General features: G+C 42.1%; 5 protein-coding genes across 9 annotated transcripts in view; 2 read left to right on the plus strand and 3 right to left on the minus strand.

The window, feature by feature from the left end:
- Positions 1–1,378, minus strand: part of srgap1a (SLIT-ROBO Rho GTPase activating protein 1a) — a 74,805-nt gene extending 73,427 nt beyond the window's left edge. For all 3 annotated transcript variants that reach the window (XM_030367109.1, XM_030367106.1, XM_030367107.1), the window contains exon 1: positions 747–1,378. In XM_030367109.1, coding sequence (XP_030222969.1) covers positions 747–810 — 64 coding nt within the window. In that variant the 5' untranslated portion in view covers positions 811–1,378. The remainder of the gene's footprint in view (positions 1–746) is intronic.
- A 308-nt stretch (positions 1,379–1,686) lies between these two features.
- Positions 1,687–4,985, minus strand: rxylt1 (ribitol xylosyltransferase 1). The gene is made up of 6 exons (XM_030367111.1): positions 4,717–4,985; positions 4,433–4,609; positions 4,132–4,234; positions 3,687–4,001; positions 3,397–3,567; positions 1,687–3,110 (listed from the first exon to the last, which is right to left on the minus strand). Exons 1-6 carry the CDS (start codon positions 4,862–4,864, stop codon positions 2,708–2,710), a joined length of 1,317 nt encoding a protein of 438 aa, XP_030222971.1. The 5' UTR covers positions 4,865–4,985; the 3' UTR covers positions 1,687–2,707.
- Positions 4,986–4,992: 7 nt separating this feature from the next.
- uqcrfs1 (ubiquinol-cytochrome c reductase, Rieske iron-sulfur polypeptide 1) lies at positions 4,993–6,482 on the plus strand. Its single transcript, XM_030367113.1, has 2 exons — positions 4,993–5,388; positions 5,755–6,482. Exons 1-2 carry the CDS (start codon positions 5,265–5,267, stop codon positions 6,363–6,365), a joined length of 735 nt encoding a protein of 244 aa, XP_030222973.1. The 5' UTR covers positions 4,993–5,264; the 3' UTR covers positions 6,366–6,482.
- Positions 6,483–7,006: 524 nt separating this feature from the next.
- zgc:112052 (protein C19orf12 homolog) lies at positions 7,007–9,056 on the minus strand. Of its 3 annotated transcripts, none has more exons than XM_030367114.1 (3): positions 9,038–9,056; positions 7,736–7,893; positions 7,007–7,532 (listed from the first exon to the last, which is right to left on the minus strand). In XM_030367114.1, exons 1-3 carry the CDS (start codon positions 9,049–9,051, stop codon positions 7,267–7,269), a joined length of 438 nt encoding a protein of 145 aa, XP_030222974.1. In that variant the 5' UTR covers positions 9,052–9,056; the 3' UTR covers positions 7,007–7,266. The 3 variants fall into 3 exon arrangements, with proteins under 3 accessions (XP_030222974.1, XP_030222976.1, XP_030222975.1); XM_030367116.1 differs by lacking the exon at positions 9,038–9,056 and adding an exon at positions 8,264–8,423; XM_030367115.1 differs by lacking the exon at positions 9,038–9,056 and adding an exon at positions 8,196–8,336.
- On the plus strand, positions 8,461–15,396 carry uri1 (URI1 prefoldin like chaperone). The gene is made up of 11 exons (XM_030367110.1): positions 8,461–8,856; positions 9,726–9,760; positions 10,245–10,323; positions 10,557–10,692; positions 11,986–12,074; positions 12,157–12,220; positions 12,402–12,594; positions 13,491–13,752; positions 13,868–14,022; positions 14,346–14,583; positions 14,678–15,396. The coding sequence occupies exons 1-11, from the start codon at positions 8,761–8,763 to the stop codon at positions 14,861–14,863; spliced, it is 1,533 nt and encodes a 510-aa protein (XP_030222970.1). The 5' UTR covers positions 8,461–8,760; the 3' UTR covers positions 14,864–15,396.
- Positions 15,397–24,359: the final 8,963 nt, after the last annotated feature.

The following is a 24,359-nucleotide window of genomic DNA, read 5'->3' on the forward strand; positions in this document are numbered from 1 at the left end:
AAAATTTTAATTAAAAAGGCTAGTGTATGATAAGGATGAGGATCAACCTAACCTAAGTAAATTGATTTGCCAACAGGCATTGAGCTGTTAATCAAGTCAAAACAGACCGAACTAGTGCAAGTTCCTTTGACAATTAATTCAGCCCTACTTTTAGACATACTTTTAGTAAGCACAATGCTATTTATAACAATGTCACCGAATAGATGTGTTTGGAGTGTAATAATTGTTCATATGGAATTTCCTTCATCTGAAATGGAAAACTTCCCACATTCACTTGAACACACCATTGTGAGCAAGAGGGAAAGACGGCAATATGAACGTCTCTTCGTCAAACACATACGCATGCACCACACAAACGACTGTCGACTTTCTGGACCTAATTATAATCTATTTGTTACGGTTTATCGTCTGATTTGTTACTTTTCATGACAACAAGTGAGAGGTGAATCTACTGTATATTGCTGAGGGTTTTGCTCCCCATGACGGTGTAAGAATACAATTAAAAAGCTTTCTGACGATAAACGTTACCCAATTCGCTGTAACCTGGAATACGTGCAATCACAATACTTAAGTCAACTGATTCACGTTACCTCACTGTGGTGTGTTTAGATGAAATACCAAAAAATATTGAATCATATAAAACATTTCGATGACTGAACTAGTCGAATCTGGCGACAGGTTTCCATATTGGTAAGACTGTACCGCACACAATTACAAGCATCTGTGCTTACAATGTTTGTCCTTACCTTTTACTTGACTTTCATAGTCCGCAATGATTTCTTTGTCCTTTTTGTACCTCGGCGTGGACATTTTCAGGCTTGTTTCTGCTGAGAGCAGTAAAGTTATTCTAAACTATTTGTCAACAAATGGAATAATGTCCAGTCTCACGCCTGCAGCATCCGACATACACACGGTAAGCCTCTTTAAACTAAGTAGAAAAAAATATATAGAAATTAATTTACAATAAGCACGGGAGCAAACTGCCCTCGGCTAAGTAAAATTCAGACATTCATTGTTCTTCTTCCCAGGACTCGAGGATGAAGACGAACTCAATTCCGCCGCTGCGGAATTCTGGTCCAACCAATGAATTCACTGAACTATTGGCTCTGCCGCTGCGATCTGTTCTGCTGCTTTGAGTCGGCGCAAAGGCTCGTTACTAAAAAAAAACAACTTACTAAGTTTGAAAGTCTTTGCCACAGACTTTCCGCGATTCTAGTTCAACTAAGGTAAGGTTGTACCTAATAAAAACGAACTAGCATCCAACGTTACTCGAATGGAATTAAGTTCCCGTTGGGAGCTCCCAGTACAGAGGTAGGCTTCCACCAGTGCGCCCTCTCCCTCGACGTTTCCAGGCAGGCACGGGGCAGGTCAACTGAACTGCACCACAGCTGGTGGAGCCTCAAAGGAGAAAATAGGGATTGGTGAGACTGCAGCGCACTGAGTGGACAGAAATGGAACGGCAGAGTAATTCCAAAATGACCACACACAAGTTTGGCCAATGGCACATTGCTGCGTTAAGAATTTAGTTTGCAATTTCTTGCTTTGGCGATACAAATAACCAATTCGTTATTAATCAGACGTTATTATCCTGCATTTGTTATTCAGAAGCTGTAGCCCTCCAATGCAAGTCAATACAGATAATAAAATAACCTGCAACGACATCTGCTGGATAAAAATGGACAGGCCGACCAACGACAATATTTTATTGCACGCTTTCCATGCACTACAACATAGAAAAATTAAGGAAGCAAACAAACGTTATGTTTTGAATAAGAAATATAGCAACAAAATAAATATTCAGGTTTTACACAAAGCAAAATACTTCTGGCTCAATCATACCAATTCATTCTAACCTGCAGTTATCTTTTTCTAAAAGAGTAGTGTACTTTAAATCACTATATCAATTATGAATAATAGAAACATACGTATAAAAGTATATTAAATGTATACAACTGTGACACCATTTAAAGGCAATCTATCATTCCCTGCCTTGATACTGCCCTCATTGTAATAATATAAATAGTAATAGCCTACCAAGATTATTAGTCTTTTGGAGCATTTAAAAACAATATTCAGTCAACTGGCCAACTTTGACAGAACGATACAGTATCTACCATCATAAATTGTTAAATATATGTTAAATATCACCACTACAGTTGAATAATACAAAAATGACCATTACACCAAAATACATTAACCTATTTCTCCACAAAGGCCACAAGTCAATCTGTCATGTGACAACACTCACATATGTAAGACTCCCATTATCTTTAACTAACAATCTGTTATAGATGCATGGACAGCCCTCCTGTCGCCAACTGGGTACTTCACACTTAAATAACAACAATATGTGTTTACTTTTTCTTTGTGTAACATATACAAACAGGGGATGCAACAGTAAACACTTTTCACTTAAATATTTAAATAGCCTGAATAGGATGACATGAACATGTCATTAGTGGATAGAGATGGGTCTGAAAAAGCACCAGTTCTCCTGAAGTCGGTTACATTCTATGTACATGCTTCCACTGTTACTCCATTACCAGCAGCAACAATGCATGTTACCAATATTAGCACATTACTCTACTGCAAACCAAGACTGTGCCTGGACTTTTCACACAATCTGTTACACAAAAGTATAGAATATTTTTGAAATGCTCAAAACCGTGGCGGGGATTACCAATTGTGGATTTTCAACATTTGTTTGTTATATATCTTTAAAGAAGGTCTCCTCTATGACTTCAGTGAATCTGTCTTTCATCTGTTGACGGAAAGTAGTGTACCATTCTATCAATCTTTTCCTGCGCTCCATCCTATGATTCTGATCCATCCTCCTTTCCTTCTCCAAGATGGCCGGCAGTTCCTTCCAGTCCCTGAGGAAGATGAAGGGTGCTCCCGCAGCTTTTAGAAGACGCAGCGGCGAGCTGGGCCCAGTGACACAGGCACCAGGGTTCTGAACATCCTCAACGACGGGGACGGAGCCATAAGCACACGCCTCGAAGATGCGGTAGCACTCTGTGTTGATCCCTACCGGACAGAGCGTCAAATCACTCTGGGACAGAGCCGTCTGGTAGCGACCCAAACTGTCCACTGTCTCCTGAGGAAGCCACCTAAGGACAGATTGAGACACAGGATGGATATAAACAGCCTGAAACAACTTTGGAAAATCTGCAAAGCATATTTCATAGGATAGCCTATTAGAACATAATGTAAACATCAACGGTGTGAACATTAAACTACATCCAATGTAAACCTAGCAATTCTTGCAGCTCTTCATGCTACTCCATTTTAGAAAACACGGGGTGACGTTATTATTTGTATTTCAATGACACAAACATGTTCATCCTAATGACATATGATGTCACCAGTAACTGACAAGAATGAATGATTACTTACTTGTCCCTTGCAGTGGTGATACAGTCTTTCTCAATGTCAGCTTGTTTCAGAACCTGCACGAGAATTTCTCTCGAGGAATTTTTGTAAACTGTGCCCTGGAAGTTGCAGAGGTATGGTCTGATAGAGGTCACCATCTGCAAACTGGGTCTGATAATGGGGAACTGTCTATATCTGTTGAGATACAATCAGAGTTTCAGAGATTGATGCAATTGTATAGAGTGACAAATCAGTAAAGTTAGAAGAATTAGTTAAGGGCTGATTGCAAAATGGTAACAATAAGGCAAACATACGTGGCAACCCCGAGAGGCCATTGGAAGACATCGATGTTATTCACCCAGGGGCTGTCATACACCACAAACAGCAACTCAACAAAGCCCCCGTTCCTCTTTAAGTACGGGCTGATCCAATCATTGACACAGTGCTCATTACCCAACAGCACTACAGCCACATGAGAGACAGTGCGGGCCTGCACCAGAGCATGGACATGTTCCAGCCACCGTGTGGAGTAGGAGATCTTCTGCTGCTCACGGCCATTAAGAACCAGAACTAGGCTGTTCATGTCAAGAGGAACATGTCCCTGGACAACCGCAGGACCTGTGTAAAAGCTAAAGAAAGGAGTATAAGTTAGGGTCCATGCAAATGTACTGGTTAGTTTGTCGAGGAGGTATCTAGTTATAATGTGTACTGTGTAAGTGTGGACAGAAGGATTGAGGTATATGTAAGAAGTAAAAACACCTGAAATCTATTTTCCCTGACTGAAGCTCCCCTTCCCTCCATTGGGCTACTTTGTCTGTAGGATGCAGTGGTCCATCTAGTATGTGTTCCCACAGGTAAAGTCCTGAGGAAAAGAGAAGTATGAAGTATTTGTCTTTACAGTTGCATGGAAGACAATATAAAAAAAGCATCAAATCGGATTACAAAAAAAAGTGAGGCAAGTATAGCACAACATACTGTTTACATTATAAATATATATGGCCAAGGTAAAACGTATTTACATAAACCTAAATAGGGATTTGATATGCGTCAGTTCACCTACCAATGGCGGCTTTCCCCCATATTTGGACCTTGTATCGTTTGGGCTTATTCTTGTTGATTTGTGCCAAATGCTTTTGGAAAGCCTCTCTCTTTCTATTGAGAGCAGAATTGTACTCCACCTCTTCATCTTCCCATGGGTTCCATTCCTCGTCTTCAATAAATGGTGCAACTGCACCGCCTGTATAAAAGGGATTATGCGTATTAGATAGAATGCAAGACCCGAAACAAAATATTCATTCAAGTCAATACCATTTTTAATACGCTTTTTATTTAGCGATTAGTTACCTGGAGGGCCTACGGTATTTTTCTTCACAACCCTGTGGACACGGGAAATTATTTTGCTGCCGAAGAATACATTGTATGCAGCATAGAACGAAAATCCCACATATGCAAAAACTATGAAAAGCAACAATTTTCGTCTGGGTATTTTCATTTTGTATTCCCTCTTTTGGATTTCATTGCTAGTTTTGAGTAAGCACTTCCTTCATTGTTTACATCCTGAGGACCCCGATTGGCCTATATGTGCCTGTATCTGCTTGTGGGTTATATGGTTTATATGATTACTTGTCCTCTTGTTAAAAATGCATTCTAGCATAATTCATTCAACGTTTCTTCCGCCATTTAAAGTAAACAGAAAATATTTCAAGGTGCAATCTTGAACCCCTGCTTATGTATTGTTTTCGGGCGTGTTATGGAACCTGTAACGACTATCCTGTATCCAGTAGGACCACAGAAAGAGCGACACACACCGTTCGCTTCTGGGAGCCGCTCGTAGCAAGCGCTAGTAAGGTCGGCGTGTCCTCGGTTAAAAACCGATAACTATTTTGTTCAAAATGATGTCAATCGCTGCTCGTCGCAGCGCTATCGGGACTTGCCTGCAATTCACAAAACCCACGGTTAATGCTTCGGTTTTTTCTCGACTTGTCAAGGATTTCGTCCCCGCAGCTAGTGCTAATGGTAAGGTCGCGGCAAGCTAACTATTTCGGTGTGTCCTGTGCTGGGTTTCGTCTAGAAATCGAATGTATATTCTCTATTTCTAGTTATATAATATATCGTTTTGTATTTATGTAATCTACACGTTGAGAGGGTTATGTCATGTTAGTGACGTAGTGCTTTATGTTCAGTTTATATTGCTTGTCTAAGTCGAATTTCAAACAATTTTCCTTCTTTATATTTCTGGCCACGTAATCGTTGTTTATGGTTTTATTGTCAGGTTGTGGATAGTGATTTAGCCCCACCTAATCAGCCGTGTTAACCACATCATTAGGCCTGTTCGAGATCCACTTTTATCTTCACAATTTTATTTCCGTTCTGAATTCACAGGCGCTACTGGAATCCGCCTCGCCCACACGGACATCAAGGTTCCTGACTTCTCAGACTACCGACGTCCCGAAGTACAGGACCCCAATAAGTCCTCTCAGGACAGTAGCGAAGCAAGAAAGGTGTTCTCCTACCTAGTCACCGGGGCAACTACTGTGGTGACCGTCTATGCTGCCAAAACGGTTGTCAGCCAGTTTGTGTCATCTATGAGTGCTTCGGCTGATGTCTTGGCTTTGTCCAAAATCGAAGTCAAGTTGGCTGATATTCCCGAGGGCAGGAATATGACCTTCAAGTGGAGAGGAAAACCCCTGTTTGTACGCCACCGCACGGAGAAGGAGATTGCTACAGAGGAGGGTGTGAACCTGGGAGAGCTGCGTGACCCCCAGCACGACAAGGATCGGGTGCAAAACCCCAAATGGGTCATTGTCCTTGGTGTGTGCACCCATCTGGGGTGTGTGCCCATTGCCAACGCAGGAGACTATGGAGGCTACTACTGTCCTTGCCACGGCTCCCACTACGATGCATCTGGAAGAATTAGGAAGGGCCCTGCCCCTCTTAATCTGGAGGTGCCATTTTATGAATTTGTTGACGAAGACACGGTTGTTGTGGGTTAGGTTAGACCCCGCTTCATTCCTTATGTGTGTATATAAATGGGTCTGTCTTGGAAACTGAGGTGGGATAAACAGCCAATATACCTTAATAAAAGTATATTTATGCTACCGCAAGGTTTAGTCGGTCTTATTTTTTTTTTACTCATGGTGTCAAAGAACTGCAAATACATCTGTTAACAATTTGATTTCAAGATTGAAGTATGACTCAAATACTCCTTGTTTGCATAAAGCATATTTTTATGGCCATTTAAATGTGTAAATATTAGGGGTGACCTCATTGCTTAACGTAAATGTTGGGGAAATCATCCATTAACAAGTCTTGTTAGTGGCTAGGACAGAAAGTGTATGCTCATGAAACTAGATATTATAGTGTGAATAATTTAAGGTATAACAGTGAAGTACTGAGTACTATGTATTACCTCTAGTACTCAGTAAACTACAGGTAATACAATATAGTACTCTGCCGGATTGGACCCAGAGAATGCAGGGAATTACGGGCATTGCAATTGGAACCAATATAAATACATTGACAACCTACCAATATGTTTGACACATTGGCAGGTTACGATGAGAAATATTTAATATTTTGTTTGATACCACAGGAAATTCCTTTTTTTTTTTTATTGTGTATAAAGAATACATAATTCAAAAATTTGGTTTATTAACCTGAAGGCCAAAGATGTGACCCTACCACCAGCATAAACAAATCGCAATATAGCTGCCTTGCGGATATCTCTTAGGAATCAATTTGATCCATCCAGTTAACTTTGACACTTTCCACAGCATAACTTAAGAGTGCATCTGTCAAACCTCAAACAATTAAAAAGACCCAAACACACCACAACCTTTTGATTGGATTTTCTTTCTTTCCTATGATAAATAATATCCTACAATCTCCCAGGGTCTAGTCTACATAATGAACCTCAGCTTGAAGCTCCTTGGTGATGTAGCCAAGCAGGGCTGCAGTAACCTGCTGCTTCATGGTGGAGTTGCCCATCACTAGTGCAGTTAGCTGGGCTAGGTCTGTCCACTGCATGTTGCCAAGGATAGCCAGGACATCTTCGTACAGTCTCTGTTGCTGCTGGGGAGCCAGTTCCATAATAATCTGGGGCAGTGGTTTGAACTGTCCACTCGTCATCCAACACCCCAGGAGGCCACCAACAGCACCACCTTTCATGGAAGGAAAAGCATGGAAATGTTTTTACAATTTTAATATAAGTAAATTAATCTTAACTGCTGACAATAATCAACACTTGTTCAATCTTAACCCTCCAACTAGCAGGCAATCCCAACTTTGTTTCCATGTTGAATAATACAAAGTAAATAAAGCCCCATTTATACTGGACAAGCTTTTTAAAGAAGGCTCTACATACCTACAGCAATACCAAGGGGACCTCCGAGCATCCCACCAGCAAAGGCAAGACCCCCGGCTGCAGCGGAACCTTTCATTGAGCCCTTTACTGTGGTCTTTATTTGCTGATTGGCAGACAACTCACAACAGAGCTTCATGACATCGTTGATTGGAGCCATTCTGTAAAATCATATGAAAGGTACATGTAATTTGTCCCGTCGACATTGATTTTTGCTAATTTATAGTAAAGACACATCCTTTGCTTTAATTCATAAATCAGAGTCCAAAAAGTCTGTAGATAAAACCAAACGTCCTCGATCAACATATAGAGCTTTTATTCAGTCTTTTTCAAGAATAATTACATTTTCGGTTTCAGTTCGGCAAATCGATCATCAGCGTTTGTAAAACAGATGTGCAAACGACCTCTCTATACAATTTAAAACTCGGATGTATTCAAAAAGAGACATGCTAGGTTCACCTACTGGATAAGGGTATGTTCATGCACAGCCGGTTTGTTGTCTTTTTATTACAAAACTCTTGAGAGATTCACCTTTATTATCCGATGTCTGATCTCGCGCATGGTCGCAATGCTCGATGGGAGATGTGTTTGTCAGAATTGCATAAATCAAAAGTGTAAGCGACTATTACACTTGATACTATCAATACCGACGATTTTATTGAGATGTTATTTGTATAAAACTGTAATTTCTAATAATTTGTAATCAAAACCTGTCCGATTTTAAATAAAGTTATATATATCATTTACCCAGAGTACCTCGGGGTACAAGCATAGAAACATGGCGCAGGATCAGTGACGACCGTCGGATGTAATACCTTTCTGTGGATGTTTTTGTGGTCGTACGAAAATCCTGAAATGAGAGTGTGAAATGATAGCACTTCTAAAATTGTGGATAATCAGCACTGCCCCCTTGATGAATACGACAAGAACGGGTCTCAGGAATATCTGTGATTGCATTCATAAACACTTCTTTAGGACTCACAACCCTTGAGGATTGTTTTGGAGCAATATCCTTTCATTTTCATTTGATGCACACTACGCGTGGGACGACAATGGCTGACAAAAGTAAAAGGAATATAGATCCTCAAGTGAGAGTTGATAGGCTTCGAGAGGAACATGAACAGGTAAATTAGTTTCAATAAGATTGCTGTGCACTTCTGCAGTCAGCAAACTCAGTTTCCATGCTCGTAGGCACGCGGTGGAGCAGCAAGCGTTTTTGTAAGTCGGTTTCGGTGTACGAGATGCACGACTTTGTGGACTATGGACGACTGTTTCATAATTGTTATTATTTGTATGTGTATTTACCGGACGCTGTGCATTAGACTCCCATTGGATCGGGTGAGTCGTCCTGAGACGGTTGCACGTTTTCGAGAAGCTCCCTTTCCTGCAGTCACATGTCTAGGTCATGTTTATGTAGCTGACTGGAAACCATGTTGTTTAAAGCACAGACCCGCCCCCTAGCTTAATAATATCAAGAAGTTCTCTTTGTGACAATATATGTGCAATAACACTATCAAAATGAAGGTTTTGGGGATGATGTGGAGATTGTAGATTCGCTCATGCTCTTCTGTTTACACTGTATTTTTTATGTAACCTCTACCAAGCGACGATGCCCCGCCCCCTATCCACCCTATTACTATCCACCCCAACTTTAACTTTAAAAGTTTGTAATGGAACGTCTAAATCAGCATAATGCATAGCGCCATCTCTGGTCAAACGCTTGCGGTCATAGTTTTTGACGTTACCCGCCAATCGCATAAGATAACACGGTGCAGCCCTGAAAGGTTTGTGTAACTGGTTACTGTTAAACATACGTTATACGCATCCTAGATTGTATTAAAGGTACGTGCTCTGAATAAAACTCCTTTTTCACCTTGTTCAAGAGTCACAATATGACCACGTATGTTATTCCGCTACATGTTCCCTGGACAATTTAATCGGAATTAGAGTGTACTTGACTGATTTAGGATTTATAAATATTTTCCATCCACAGGTTGTGAAAGGCTGTGATGAGCAAATTCTGCACTGGTGAGTCTTTTCCACATAATACAGATATGCAAGAAAATAATAGAGTGTCTGTGTGTGAAATCTATAATGATGTGAATGCATTCCCTCAGACCGCTTAAGAAGAGGGTTCTTACCAGACATTTTTGCTTATTTCACATTCTGACCTTTGGGTTGAATTTCCCTGCCAAGTCATATGGTCGAACAAACAGAGCTCCCTGCTCAGGATAGGCTACCAGTAGCTTCAACTGACAGAATAGACTGTTCAACTGAGCAAAATTCTCACAATGTGCTACCTTGCAAGTTATCCAGCATATAGTTTGTCTAATTCTTTAACGTTTTGACAGATTTTTCTGATATAAGTTAAACGTTGTATTTCCAAAAATCCTTGAAGGACTTCAACAATAAACAAGTTTACGGCCAAAAAAGTGTGATTCCACAATGAAAGTAAATGGGATTTTTTTAAGTTGCAAATAATGGTAAAAAACTCACAACAATGTCCCAACAGGAAGAAGGTATCAGGGGATTATGAGGCCCTGGACGACCGACTGCGTACCCTTCCAGACCACCTGTCCTATGATGTCATGGTAAGGCCAATCATCTTTGATGATCACAATGCAAAATAAACACTCGGCATTAGGATCATACGTTGTACACACAGACACGCTCAAATTATTATTTTTTGCCTCGCTTTTGAAAATGATCATTCTCTAGCGCTGTATTCTCAAGAAAGTTCGGTGGCTTATGCCTTACTAATTAGAGGTTTGTTCTTGTAGATGTTGATTTCTCCTAAACTTTGTTTTATTATCCACTACAACAGGTTCCCTTTGGGCCGCTGGCCTTCATGCCGGGGAAACTGGTCCACACCAATGAGGTGACGGTGTTGCTTGGTGACAACTGGTTTGCCAAATGCTCTGCCAAGCAGGCTCAGAAAATCGTTGATCACAGGGTGAAATGTGAGTTTGTTTTGGAATATTGAATATTGGAATATAGCCTGCCACAATATGAATTCAATTGAATCTACAATGTAAAAAATGTGCAAACCATTTGCATTTATTAAGCAGATGATTTTATCCAAAGCATCTTTCATGTGAGGCTGAGAATGATCAAAGCATCCCATCAGTCAAGTGTATTTGTATGATTGAGAGCTGTTCAGAGCTGTGCAAATTGTATTGAGTTCGGGCTCCATAAGTTCGGTCTTAATGTTATGTTGCTCAATACTGCCATTCCTTGACCAGCAGAGGGCACTGACATCTCAAAGCTAGAAGGGGGTTTGCATGTTTATTTATGGAAGAATTGGATGTGTGGACACTGAGAAGCTTACAGAATGCTTTGCAAACTCAAAACGCTATTTATCAAAACAGAAAAAAAAATACAGTTTGTTAAAAGCACGTTAACTTGCCTTAAAAGAGGCAGGTACCATCATCCGGCACATACTTTTTTCATTTAACATTGAATGATTTTAGTAGACCAATCAATTGGGATAATGTTGATTTAAGTCTGTCACCTTGAGAATTCCATGTTATTTATCATTATATATTATATATTTATACATATATGGCTTCTGCTGGTAGTTTCAGCCGAGCCCAGAGACGAAGGAAATGGATGGGTAGCTTGTAAAACATGCAACATATTTCATAAACGCGCTGCTGTACTGCACACAATGCTCCCTGTGGCGGCCAATCATTCCGGGCTTCAAAAGCTCATATGAAGTCAAATGAGCCTAAGTAAGGATTTTTTAATATGAACATTATTAGCGCGTTAAGTGAAGCATGAATGTGCTGCCACGGCCTCCCCCCCCCCTCTTTCTCTTCTCCTCTTTTTTCTCTCTGACCCGGCCCACCCCACCATTAAAACCTAAGTGCTGCAAATCAAACAGAGCTGGCCGAGATGTGTCAGGGCTCGGCTGACTTGTCAGGCCTTCAGCGTTTGACCTTTCCTCTGTGCATAGTCCACACACAGACTAGAGAGGCTCGCCATTGCCATAGAAACAGGGCAGGAGGGGTGCCACTGCCATTAGTAATAGAGGCCTTAATTGTTGTTAAGATGTAATGATCCGGAGTTGTATGTTGGCAGGAAATATTCAAAGCCCACATCTGCCCTACAGTATGAAGATGTAAATTAAAGGGCAGAAAGTGGTTCATCTTTTTCTTTTCATTAGCATTTGGACCACTTGATTTACGAAACAGAAAATTTGAATGCAAGCTCTGATGCCCGTGTTTTTGTGTGTTTGCTTACACCCTTCACAGACGTGAAGGGTGAACTCGACGACTTGCTCAAGACTAGGAAGAATTTTGAAGCCAGAGTTGGGTTCACAGAGGATCTCAAAGAACTATCGGTGGGTTTTTATACCCACCTAAAATAGATTCCACATGACATATAAAGCCAAGCACTGACCTACTAACCGGCCTTTCCTTCAGAACAAAGGAAGCTACGTGGACATCCGAGAAGAGGTTCGCAGCAGAGAAACGGTTGTCACCAAAGGTAATTTCCCTTTCCTTTTTCTTTATGTAGATAGAACCAAAGACTGAAATACTTGCAAATTACACTGCTACAAAATGAGGTGCCCTTGGGCATATTGGATCACATCTAGAATCGAGTAGCGTCATCATGCATAGGGTATATTTCCTGCATATTTTTAAGAATCTTTTTTCACTATTTACAGGAAAGCAGAGGGTAGCCCATAAACCCAACTCTAAGCCAAAGTTGGATACAGTGTTGGATTTGGAGGAGGTAGAAGAGGAGGGCAAAGGAGTAGAGGCCGATGAAGAATACTGCAAGATACTCTCTGAGAAAGAGCTCTGGGCCAGGCTGGACCAACTAGAGAAGCTGGAGGAGCTGCAGGACGAAGAGGACCGGTACATACACATACATGCATACACATACACTACAAAAACCAGCTTTAAGTTGGCTCCTGAATTTTTACTGACATAATCACAACCATTTGGCCATTGGCTTTAATTGGTCAGTGGTGAGAGCCAAGAGGACACGTGCCTGTTCAGGGAAGTGGTTCCGCTTTTATGCTCTTGGTTATTCTAAGCAGTTTGGTTTGCGACAAGGAAATGTCTTTCGTTCTAGAAATAAGGGATCTAAGATAAAAATAAAAGGTGCTGCAATAGGGATCTGAAAAATATCTAAATGAGCTATGCATGTACACGCGTACTCACCATATTGTGTTGAATGCAGTCATTCTGTCATCAGTGTATTCAATGTTACATATCAGCTCAAGGATGTAGTTCAACAGAATATTATTAGTCAAGAACCTTTGACCCATCACGGATTGATTATGTCAAGTTATTATTTGGATTTGGTGCGCATCACTGAACCCTAACCCTTCCTAGCTTTCGTAACCTGGTTACCTTCGTGGCCATGTATGCGAGATAATGAGTATGCAAATCCCCCAAATGAATAATAAATAAACGTAAGGGGGTTACTCTGGGTGCTTGACTGAATTTTGAAGTGCATGTAAACACACCGAATGTTTCTACAACTGGAATCAACTAAGACTGCTGATAACTGCAGTGGTACACTATAATTTGTTTCCCCTCAAATCATAAGGGATAACTAATGCAGCTCATTATTCAGAATATCAAAAGAAAAATCTTCATGTTGATTTTTCGTTCAAGGCAAGAAAGGCAAGAAAATCAGTAGCGATTATTTTGTAAAAATACAATATCAATATGCCCTTTTATAATGATGGATGATGGATATTTATCATTGTTGAATAATCTGTCCGGTTCTGGTTGTTGGGCAGACTGTCTGACACCGGGGACACCAATGGAGACGACACCACCTCCTCCTCTTCCTCTGAAGAGGAGAAGGAGGCAGACTGCAGCCAGCCAGAGAAGGAGCCCGGTCCAAAGACTAGCTGGGCCACCAGCAGTCCTGCCAACGGTCAGCTCGTCAGCCAGGCGGCACCCGGCGGAGACACGACCAAGGACGAAGACGAGCAGGAGGAAGAAGAAGAAGATTGCTTGCCCACCATCTATTTCTCTCACACGGTCGAGCCAAAAAAGGTCTGTCGATGGAGGTTCATTATCTGAATTAATGGTATTTTGAGCTACCGGAGAAAATCAAGTATGTAGCAATATCTTCTTCCATCCATCAGTGTTTCTGCCCCCCCCCCTCCAGGTGAGAATATGCACCGGAAAGAACACAACTCTGAAGTTCAGCGAACGTAAAGAGCACTCACTCACTCACTCCAAGAGGAAGAAGAAGAACAACGGCACCAACGGCCACTCTCACCATGAGCTCCACAAGATCACCTCGCCAGTGGACATTTACAGGTACGGGAACACGCCCCACCAATTACATTCAAACACTTCTCTTCAATGTACCACAGTGGTTCAAGCAATGGTTGAAGGTTAATAGAATTGGGAGCATTCCCTGATGAATAACCAGAACACTGCTGTAAGTAAGCGGTAGATGATCAGGTCAGCTTTTCGAAGTGAAACCGAATCTGAGTATATCTATATCAGGTTGTCTGTGCCCACCAATGTGTGAGTACATCTCTAGGCTTTAGGCCGCTCCCAGATAATTTCTGACCAAGCAGGGTATCTCTACTCTACTGTGGATGTAAGCTGGTTGATACGTTTCTTTTTTTTTTCAGGCTGTTTGTGGACGTGAAGAACGGGGAGCCCGTCCCGAGGAAGTCCATCCTGAAGTCGCGCAGCCGGGAGAACAGTGTGTGCAGCGACACCAGCGAGAGCAGCGCCGCCGACTTTGACGAGCGGCGGCTGGTCGGCCGCAGTGTGAGCCACGACGACGCGCCGCACAGCGACACCAGCGACGGCCACACGGAGGACGACAGCCCCACAGCACTTCCACGCACACCGAGCCGCTTCGAGGTCTGACCCGGTCCTCTGGCTTTGGCCCTCGCACCAGTTTCTTGATTTGTATTTTTCGACTGTTCCGTGACAGAGAACCTTTTTTTCCCCCCAGGCTTTTTCAGGCACAGTGGTGGAGAAGGATCCCATGCCCACAGCTGTTCCTCACCTCACCATCGCTCCACCTGCTTTGCCGACGATACTGGAGAGGAAACAGGAAGAGGGCACCACGGACGCAGCCCCCCCTGTCGAGCCCCCCAAGAGGGTTTCAAAGTTCAAAGCAGGGCGGCAGAACAGGTGAAGCGTTACGAGGAAATTGAGGTGATCAATACTTTGCTCGTCAACACCCTTAGTTTTTTTCTGGGGGGCTGGGCCGGGGGGGAAGAGGTTGTGTAGTACTCCTAATGGCAAACGCTTAAATCGGCATCTCATGTATGGCATTTATTTTAGATGTTTTTGTTTGTTTGTCTTAGTTCACCTGCTTCTGCATTATAATGGCACTTAACACTTGTCCCCCTTGCCTTAGTGCTTGTCCTGGTTGGTATTCGCCCCTGTGGCAGAGCCTTAACATGTGTTGTGACAAGTCAGTGTTTTAACCGCTTTTCGTTTGATCCCTTATGTTGTCTGCAACATTGAGGCAAAAAAAAGAAGCTTTGCAACTTTAAGATTCATTGTTTTCCTTTTGGATTTATTACACAGGATTGTGTGATCAATGGTTATTATTCCTTGTGACATGTTGATTGAATGTATTGTCCACTGATGTGAACAGCTTTATATCTGGAAAAAATATTTCTTGTTTTCAAGTTAGTAAGAAAATAAAGAGTTTTGGTAATCCGTGCGGTTTCTTTTTGCGTGACAATATTTTAAATCAAGAATCTTGACAGGTGTTTTGTATTTGGCATGATGGGTATGCGAAGGAGCACATAAAAGTAGATCAACTTCACTCTTCAAAGTAGCTTTAATTAAAGCTGCAGCTACCAAGTTAAAAGACTATCTTTTCACTTTTTTATGAAGTGTTTTTTGTGCGAACTCTGATAAGAAGCTTTGAAACTTGTCCTGAGGTGACGGCCTCCCCCCGCCCCACCTCCTCTCTCAGAAGGATTATTCCTCCAATATGAAAATCCAGGTAGCATGAGACAGATTAGCCAATGCTTAACCTAGTAGCATTGGGTTGTCGAGACACAAATCAGTAGACTTAATGTGGGTTAAGATGTGAAGGGCTGTACTGGAACAGGAGAACCATTTGGATTTCAAAGACACCTAGAATGTGAACGATGTAATAGCCTGGAACACAACAGAAAATCTACATGCAGGGATTAGAGGGGATTTTAAGTGCTGTGCGATGAAGGATCCAAGCGGGTATTGTTGTCCGGACAGGTGCAAGGGCCAGAGAGAGTCACTCTTGGCTCCTGATCTCAGGCTTCTGGATAAGCCACGTTGTGTACTTGTTAAACTGCACCTTACCCAGGTTATAAATCCAACTACAAACATGAATCCGAAGTGGCTTATCGTTTGACATTAACTCTTCGTCTCTGATGCACAAGTGCATCAGGTGAGCAATTAGTTTACTATTAAGTATTTTCTTTGGGATTTTGGGCCATGAGTGTGCTGGCTGTGGAGTCAATTTCAAATTCAAGTTTAAATCAAACATGTTTAAAAGTTGTTGGTGCTTTGCTGTATGTTACAGTGATCTATATTTATATATAGGCATATGTATATTTATTTAATAATGAAATATAAATTGCAGAAAATCGTCTGGAAAAAGTCTGGGACCTGTCATTCCTGCCTTGGATATTTGTATTGGTTCTTTCGACTATAACATTACATTGAATAGGCTACATTTATGTGTGGAATGTGTTTACAGTTGATTCAATTATGATTGACTAAATGATCAGTACATTGGCATTCGGAAATGAATACGCTCCTATAGCTTCAGCATCACTTGACATGCAGGCTTACTAATACATCAAATAGCATTCAATATGACATTTGCACAAAGGTCACACATGCAATAGCCTACGTCTCGTAAATAACGGTAATGTAACAGCATGCAGCCTACACTAAAATATGTAGTAGCACAGTAATTGAACATTTATAATTCCAAAAAACTAGGAAAACATCCAGGATCGCACTTTTAAAATGTACTTCCCATCAAAGTTCGTTAAATGTATCGTAAAAAAAAAAAAGAATACCGGAGACTTTCGAAGCGCGGTTAATGTCCCTTTAACACGCGTGGTGTCAGTTCACTCTCCACCTGTGGCCAGATGAGGGAGACATCTCGCTTTAGGACATCACCACCCAAGTATCCCAATTAAATGTCGGAAAATTTCATTAGCGCTTGTTTGTGCTGGAATTATTGCAGAAAACAAGCCACTGCCTGCGTCTCGCGGACGTGCCCGCAGCTTGAGTGAAGGGAATACAGCGGAAATCTGAACACGGCTGGGCAGCGTGAGACTACACTCAACACTCTCTCACACACACACACACACACACACACACACACATACACTCACGCACACAAATACACATACATACGTACGTACAGCAGTCAGTCATGCAGCTCATCACTCGTCACTGAACTCCGGCTGTCACAACTCCGCGTCCTCTACTTCTCGCATTGCCCAGGTAAGATTCACTCTTAGAGCAGTTTCTTTTAGTTTGGTTATTTGCGGAAGTAAATAAGTTTCAAACAAGTCGCATTTTTTGCTCATGATACGAGCGGAGTTTCGGAGTGGCACGCATGTTTTTGCATCCCGTTGTCTGATTCTTGCTATGAGTAAATCATCTCTACTGTTGGAAGGTGTTTGTCCTATTGTCAAAACATATCAACCAAATAATGTCATGTTGTCTTAACTCAGAGGAGGGCTATGCGTATGACCAATAATTCGTTTCGTTTTTAATAAAGCGGTGCACAGTGCACACATTTCTGGTCAACTAATCCTGACTTCTCGTTTTCATAAATTATTCTCAAATTTGATTGAATCCGTTGTCCCGGTAATTAACTCAGTTATTTGAAGCATACATGGATTAGGGTTTTTGTAACACCTATTCTAGTGCTGTATTAATTCGGGTGTCTGTTATAAAAACACAACCTATTGGGAGTTTCTGTGTCTAACTGCAGGCCTATAACGTTGTGCCTATTTATACAGCTTGCCTAGCTGTTGATGGGTTCATTGTTCCGTTTAAACTCAGTACGCCAATATAAATGTAGCATGGCATCGGCCTTTTTTTATTTGTACTTAACTACAAAACTACGTGACGACTGTCCCTAAATCGTGGTCACCTGTGCGGTGTTCTTTAGCTAGCTGCAAAACCATGCACCCTCAGCCTTTGCTCTCCCCCCCCTCTCCCCCTCCTCCTTTTCCAAATGCTCTCCTTTGAAGCGATGATGCCCCATCTGTCATATGTGAGCAAAAAGAGACCATGCTCTGCTCTTCTCAATTACTGAATTCTCCTCTTGCCAGCTCCAGTGGGACAGGAGGAGGAGCAGGTGGGTGGCAGTCAGTACGATCAATCAACATGAAATATTCAGATTTTGTTTATACTGAACATAGCCTACTAGTTATTTACTATACTAGCGGCTGCTTTTGTTGGACCAAAAACCCTTGCCCCCTGAGTGTGTCGGGATTTTTTTCTCATAACTATGGGAGGGAGTTAGTGACACTATTCAGGAGTGAATATGCGTTTGCAAAGAGGTTAACTGATTTAATCAGGATCCTTCTTGGCCGCTATAGAAAGGCCCATTGAATTTATTGCTGCCATAAGGAGAGAGGGAGCTGTTGTGAGAGAGAGTGAGTGAATGAAACTGTATCAAATGTTGCACCACAGCCCTTTTCTCATTATCCTGCAAGAAAGTCACACGGCTTACATGACAAAGCTCTGCTTGGCAACTTTCTCCCCCCGAAGGAAGCACTTGTTTGAACATGGAACACATGATTTTAATTTCTGTAATCCATGCTCAAATCAACAGACCAGATGAACTTTTTGGCACCCCCACAACCACATTCAATAGGATTTCTCAGAAAAAGCCTTAGCTATTTGTCAAAGGCTTAAACTCATTTTGAAAATACAACAAGGGGGAAGTTCCTTCAAATGATTTTCGGTGCGGTGTGTGGCAATCTAGGAAATTTTCAATTTGGGCGAGGGCAGCAAATCAGAACATATCATTCAAAACTCTTGGAAACTTTTCGTCTCTTGAATGTCTTCCTTGTGATTATTTTATCTCTATGATGTTGCCTGGTGAAATTTGCCCGGGTACCATGGCCCTAAGTGTTTGAGCTATGAGGCAATAGAGTGAAAAGCATATCCCCCCTCGTATGAGAACACAACAGTGAATAATTAATAACCTTGCTCCCAATTCCAGGAAAACAATAGCATATTGTAGGAACACTGCACTAATTTAACTAGCAGGGGCGGGGTGGAGGGGGGGGGGCTCCCAAAAGCTTCGACAAATTGTGGAATGTATTGCCATTGTTGCAAAGTATGTCTGTGTGTTGTTCTGTGTGAACCTTGCTTCACATTCTGCTTCTTCTTGATAGTTTTTTGCCAAAATAGCGCCGGTGTGTGTGATGCAGGAGCAGAGTATATAGTGGAACTTGTGTACGTTCTTGCGTTGTATTGTAATCGTTTTTGCCTTTGGGATTTATCAGAACCCATTAAATAGCCTACTTTCACCTGCTGGCAGGATGTGGGATGGAGACACAGGGCACATGCAGGAAGCTATTTTCCACGGCCCTCCTCTCCTGCCTGTCAGCTCCCATTAAGAGGGAAGGTGTCATATCTGTAGCACAGCTGAGTGCAGATGGCAGAGTGGAGCGGATGGCTCACCGATTTAAACAATGATTAATGAACAGAGATGGAAAACAAATTACATTGGACTATCGGAGGCAGGGAATTGTTTTTATGAAAATGTTAATTGTGTCTGCCAGGCTGATATAAAGGAAGGAAGGGGGCGGGGGGGGGGGGGGTGATGGAGGTTGGGGGGGGGAGAGGCAGGGGGTTGGGGGTGAGGGTGTGGGGGGGTCGGTTGTTGGAGGGGGCTGGGAGGATGGCGAGGGGGCAAACGTGGCAAACGCTATCCGAGGGGCTCGCTGATAGAATGTCTACTGCTCCCCCACGTCACATCATCTCTTTGTCTCAGCATGCAATGTTTAATACCATACCTTGGCTCCAAGTCTCTGATCTGTCGTAACCTTCCAGGCATGGCTGTTTTATGATGAACCCTGCAAAGTATTGTCGGCCACTACCGCACCAATTAGCGCTATCTCTAATAATAAGTGGTGCTAAGTGACGGGAGAAGGCGCCCTGGTTCTAGTTGTAATTATTGCAGGCGGGTGCAGCTGCACTACTTAGGGAGATGACGATAATTATTGATCTTTTTTCATCGCGGGTTGATTATTTAAGAGCATCATACACTCATCAGAGTAATCAGGAGAGAGTGATTAGTGAGAATCCACAAGGCCAACAGCTGCCACATTAAACACTTGCCTCTGTTGCCAACACACAGTGGCAGGGCGCGTTCACGGCACACGAGACGAAGTACTTCACCTTCATCTGCGGGCACTCACCTACACCCATGCACACGCACACAATCACACACACTCAGACGCACGCTTGCGTGTGTTGGTTAGAAAGTCAGGGCAGAGGTCACAGGGACAACGAGGGAACACACTCTAGACAGAAAAGCAGGTTGACATGTCGAGGTGTTTTTCACAACTGCTTCGATATACTCGTACGAGGACCTCAGACGTCGTATAGGATGAGAGTCCAATGTCTTCAGAGTTATCAAGACGTGACTTCGTGTCGGTGCAATGCCCTCTGCATCCTCCGAGCCGTAGCACTGCTGATGTGGAGATGAGACTGGGACAGAAAGGGTTGGATTGTTCCATTGCCTTTGTACGACTCATGACATAACTCTGAAGAACCCACAGTCGTTCCTCCCATGTCCGGCGTCAACAGCATGGCGCTGGCTGCCGTGTGATGCCTGAGAGACTAAAGGCTAATTCTTTTAGCCCAGATGTTTGCCTGAACACAATCCTGGGATCCTACTGGGTTGATGAGCTCAATCAATGAAATGATTTAATAGATGATTTTTGTCCCTGTAATTACAGTGTGTAAACTACTTAGCTAGGATTGCAAAGGAAGTCATTTTCTAATTACGCTGATACCCCGTTGTCTAATGGTGGATGTTTTGCTGTTTTTCGAGAGTGTGTGTTCGAGAGAGCGAGAGAGAGAGAGGAAGCGAGAGAGAGATAGTGGGGCAGAGATAAAGAGATAGATGTATAGAAATCTTTTAGAGGATGAATGGAGAGAATGGGGATGGGAAGATATCCACACTTATAAATCACATGTTCTATATGAGAGTGAGGGCAGTCCCACTGTATGATCGTCCTATGCTGTACTAGCAGGATTGAAAGAAGATCATCACAACAACAAGATGGCTGCCAAATGAGTAACTTCATTGAATTATCAGCCCAGTTAATGTGCCTTGGATTTTATTCTAAGTCATAGCTTAATGAGATACTGTTAGGGGCATTACCAAACTCCTGCTGTGATTTTGTGATGACTTGTTTAATGACTTTTGTTTTAATGCCTCAGAGTGTGTTTGAGATAAAAATATGAAAGTAATATGCACAATAGTATTTGCACACCCCCACCTCCCTCCTATAATATGCTGTCAGACTGATTTAAAGTCGCATTGGGTATCACTTCAACTTGCTCTTAGCCGAAAATAACATGGACATGTCAGTAGTCTGTGCTGATCGATGGCGATTTCAATAATTTATCAGTAAAATCCCATCCTATAATGGATATATTCTAAAAATAAGAGATCCTGTACCTGTGTTTACAAGAATATCAACAAAACCCCTCCCACTCACGGCACCCAGACACAGAGCTACCCTAGTTCATCTCCCACATTTGCATAGCCAGATAGAGTCAGAACATTGTTGCTGACTTCTAAAAGTCTGCTACGGCCTACTTACTGGGAGGGGCTCCATCGTACACATTGCACTTTCATGGCAAGTTAAATCTATGCAACTTTATTGACAGTGGAGGTTGTTTTTGCACAGCTGGATATGTGTACACTGCAAGAAAGGGAAATATGTCAATATGTTGGAATAGCTCCATTCTGTGAAATCAGTTGGAGTTCCATTGGAGATGGCTGCCTTCCTGCAGAGTCCAACCATCTGAGACTGACTCCGCCATGTGGATAAACATCTTCCGTTGCAAGGCGTCCCCAACGCACGCCACACTGATAACAGATCCCATAATATGCCCGAGCTTTGTTTCCTTCCAGAAAGAACAGGTGGTCTTGGCAAACAAGAGCAACTGTTTACACATAAGTGATTTCATATATATATCCACGGCTGCTTTATTTCCAGTGTAACAGTGTGTACCGGTATTCACAAGCAGGGAACCAGAGAGGACAACACATTTCGATGTCCACGTCGTCCACTTGCCTTACACAGTGATCGACTTTCTCTTTACTATTTATTGTACTACAAAAATATGTGACTTGTTCCAACTGAGAAAATCCCAATCAGGCATAAAATATTCAGATTGTATGTCATACCATCATCCACCACTTATAGAAAATATTGTACATCTGAAGAAGATCACCAAAAGAAACGACATTCAAAAATCCACCATCATGGTGGTGTTTTTGTTGGTCCTCCAGTGGCTACTTAGACACATGTGTGTGAAGAGGAGGCTTTCTGGGAGTGGGGGTGGCTCGGTCAGTTTTGGGCTAGTTTTATCTCCAGCCTGAATATAGCCCCAGCCCCACCGGTGTCTACACAGCTGGGCACCACTAAGCTATCCTGCTCCTTTGAGTCTAATTCCAAACTAACTGCCCTATAGCTTTTCCTTTTTTTTTTATATTCCTTCCGGCCGTGAGGATTTATTTTCTCTCACTGTTCATTATATTTAAGGCCAGTAATAAGCATTCTTGCACTAAACAAAACCAAATTTAATCAGGAGACCTCCATGAAAATATAACACGGAATAGCTGACTCCCCAGGAACATTGAATCACTCGAGCACTCATGTGCTCACCAGACTTTCTTTTTTCTTTTTTAACAAGCATCAAGCCACATAAATATTGTGATGAGAAAAAAAAAGAAAAGAGTGGCATATATTTACTTTATCCACAACAAATGTGTACGTATTCCTTTATGAGTGTTTTAGCTATTACTCACAAGGAGCTAGTTTGTTAGTGCTGTGTGTGCTCTTTCTGTGCTTTGTGCTTCTGCAGTAATGAATGTAGTGGGTGAGACTATTCTGTCTCCGTCAGGCTTTTGGGGGGTCTGCAGAGAAACTCTACCATTGGCTTTCATTAATCTGCCTGTCTGAAAGTGTATGGTGTTATCTTTTGGCTCTGGGTCATGGTGGACCAGCATGTTGCTTCTACCCTCTGCCTGCTATACCTTAACCAGTCAGTGTATAGACTGGCATGCTGGTCTGCCTGTCTGTCTTTTGGTCTATCAATATGTATTTTGGCTGTAGCATAGTGGGTGGCATTCATGGCAGTCCTACAAGAATGCTCAATAATCAATTCTACTTTTGTTATCAGTCTGTTGTAAGCCAAAGGCTTTTCAAGCACATTGTTAAACACAAATATTAAAAAATATATAGAACGCATCTGAACTAAAATACTGTTTGTTTTAAGGTATGTTCAGATTGAATACCAATTGTAGAATATTTACTGCTACAGGCTTGTAGATACATTTGTGTTAATGTTGTATATAGGTCACATTAGAAGTGAACTGAAACTATTGGTTGTAGGCTTAGAATGCAATTTGCTATGAGGTGAAACCATTTCTGGCCCAGATAGAATTCTCTCCTCACACAGCTGTGACAATAAAGTAAAATGGTCTATTTCTTTTTTTTTCTTTTCTTTTTTTTACAGAAACAGTCTCATCAGTATTATTTTAATTTGGATTTAGGATAGTGGTCATATACTCAAATTGAAAGAAGAAATGATAGGACAATCAATTGTACTTCTTAGTATAACACCCACGTTCTGTATTGACAGCAATAACGATCAAGAGGCTTGGTTCCAATATTTGTATCTCAGGCATAACCATCAGTTGCATGTGCAATGCATTGCATCCCTCAAACCACACCTACATGGCAGCTACCTTGACACCTTTATGCTGAACCGCAATCAGTCACCATCTCGGGTTGAAATGGAGGACTCTAATTGTATCTGACAGACATAACACACTTGACGGCATTGCACTGTGTTTGGCTCTCCCCCCCTGCAGCTGTCCGTCCATACACGTTGACAGTCTCGTATGTGTCTACAATGCGAACCATGCATGGTGCACACCCACCCATATGAGTGCACCCTCACACTCATCAAGGCACTATCAGACATACATGAGAAAACAGTCACATACATATACACATTCAAAGCACACACGTGCACCCTGCTGGCTATCGCATAAACACACACACACACACACACACACACACACACACACACACACACACACACACACACACACACACACACACACACACACACACACACACACACACACTAACATACACACACACACACACACACACACACACACACACACACACACACACACACACACACACACACACACACACACACACGCACTGCTGAACATGTCTTGCTGTATTCCTACTCTTTTAATACATCATTAGACCAACGAAGCTTGGACAGTGTTTTGTTCTCTTGTATATCACAAAAGTTCATGCCAGTGATTACTTATTCATTTTCAGCTATACTGATGCCTGATCGGCGCATTCATCATGAATGAAAAT

This window comes from Gadus morhua, chromosome 9 (assembly GCF_902167405.1).
Source record: "Gadus morhua chromosome 9, gadMor3.0, whole genome shotgun sequence".
NCBI classification, from domain to species: Eukaryota; Metazoa; Chordata; class Actinopteri; order Gadiformes; family Gadidae; genus Gadus; species Gadus morhua.

Bases quoted from the DNA above. Each gene is read 5' to 3' on its own strand.
- rxylt1 (XM_030367111.1), bottom strand. From the start codon at position 4,864: ATGAAAATACCCAGACGAAAATTGTTGCTTTTCATAGTTTTTGCATAT. The intron at 4,610-4,716 runs GTAACTAATCGC...CCTTTTATACAG, and splicing joins AAATACCGTAGGCCCTCCAG to GCGGTGCAGTTGCACCATTT. The intron at 4,002-4,131 runs GTGTTTTTACTT...TCCTTTCTTTAG, and splicing joins TCAGGGAAAATAGATTTCAG to CTTTTACACAGGTCCTGCGG.
- uqcrfs1 (XM_030367113.1), top strand. From the start codon at position 5,265: ATGATGTCAATCGCTGCTCGTCGCAGCGCTATCGGGACTTGCCTGCAA. The intron at 5,389-5,754 runs GTAAGGTCGCGG...CTGAATTCACAG, and splicing joins CCCCGCAGCTAGTGCTAATG to GCGCTACTGGAATCCGCCTC.
- uri1 (XM_030367110.1), top strand. From the start codon at position 8,761: ATGCACACTACGCGTGGGACGACAATGGCTGACAAAAGTAAAAGGAAT. The intron at 12,221-12,401 runs GTAATTTCCCTT...CACTATTTACAG, and splicing joins AGAAACGGTTGTCACCAAAG to GAAAGCAGAGGGTAGCCCAT. The intron at 13,753-13,867 runs GTCTGTCGATGG...CCCCCCCTCCAG, and splicing joins ACACGGTCGAGCCAAAAAAG to GTGAGAATATGCACCGGAAA.
- zgc:112052 (XM_030367114.1), bottom strand. The intron at 7,533-7,735 runs GTATGTAGAGCC...CTTCCATGAAAG, and splicing joins TCCCCTTGGTATTGCTGTAG to GTGGTGCTGTTGGTGGCCTC.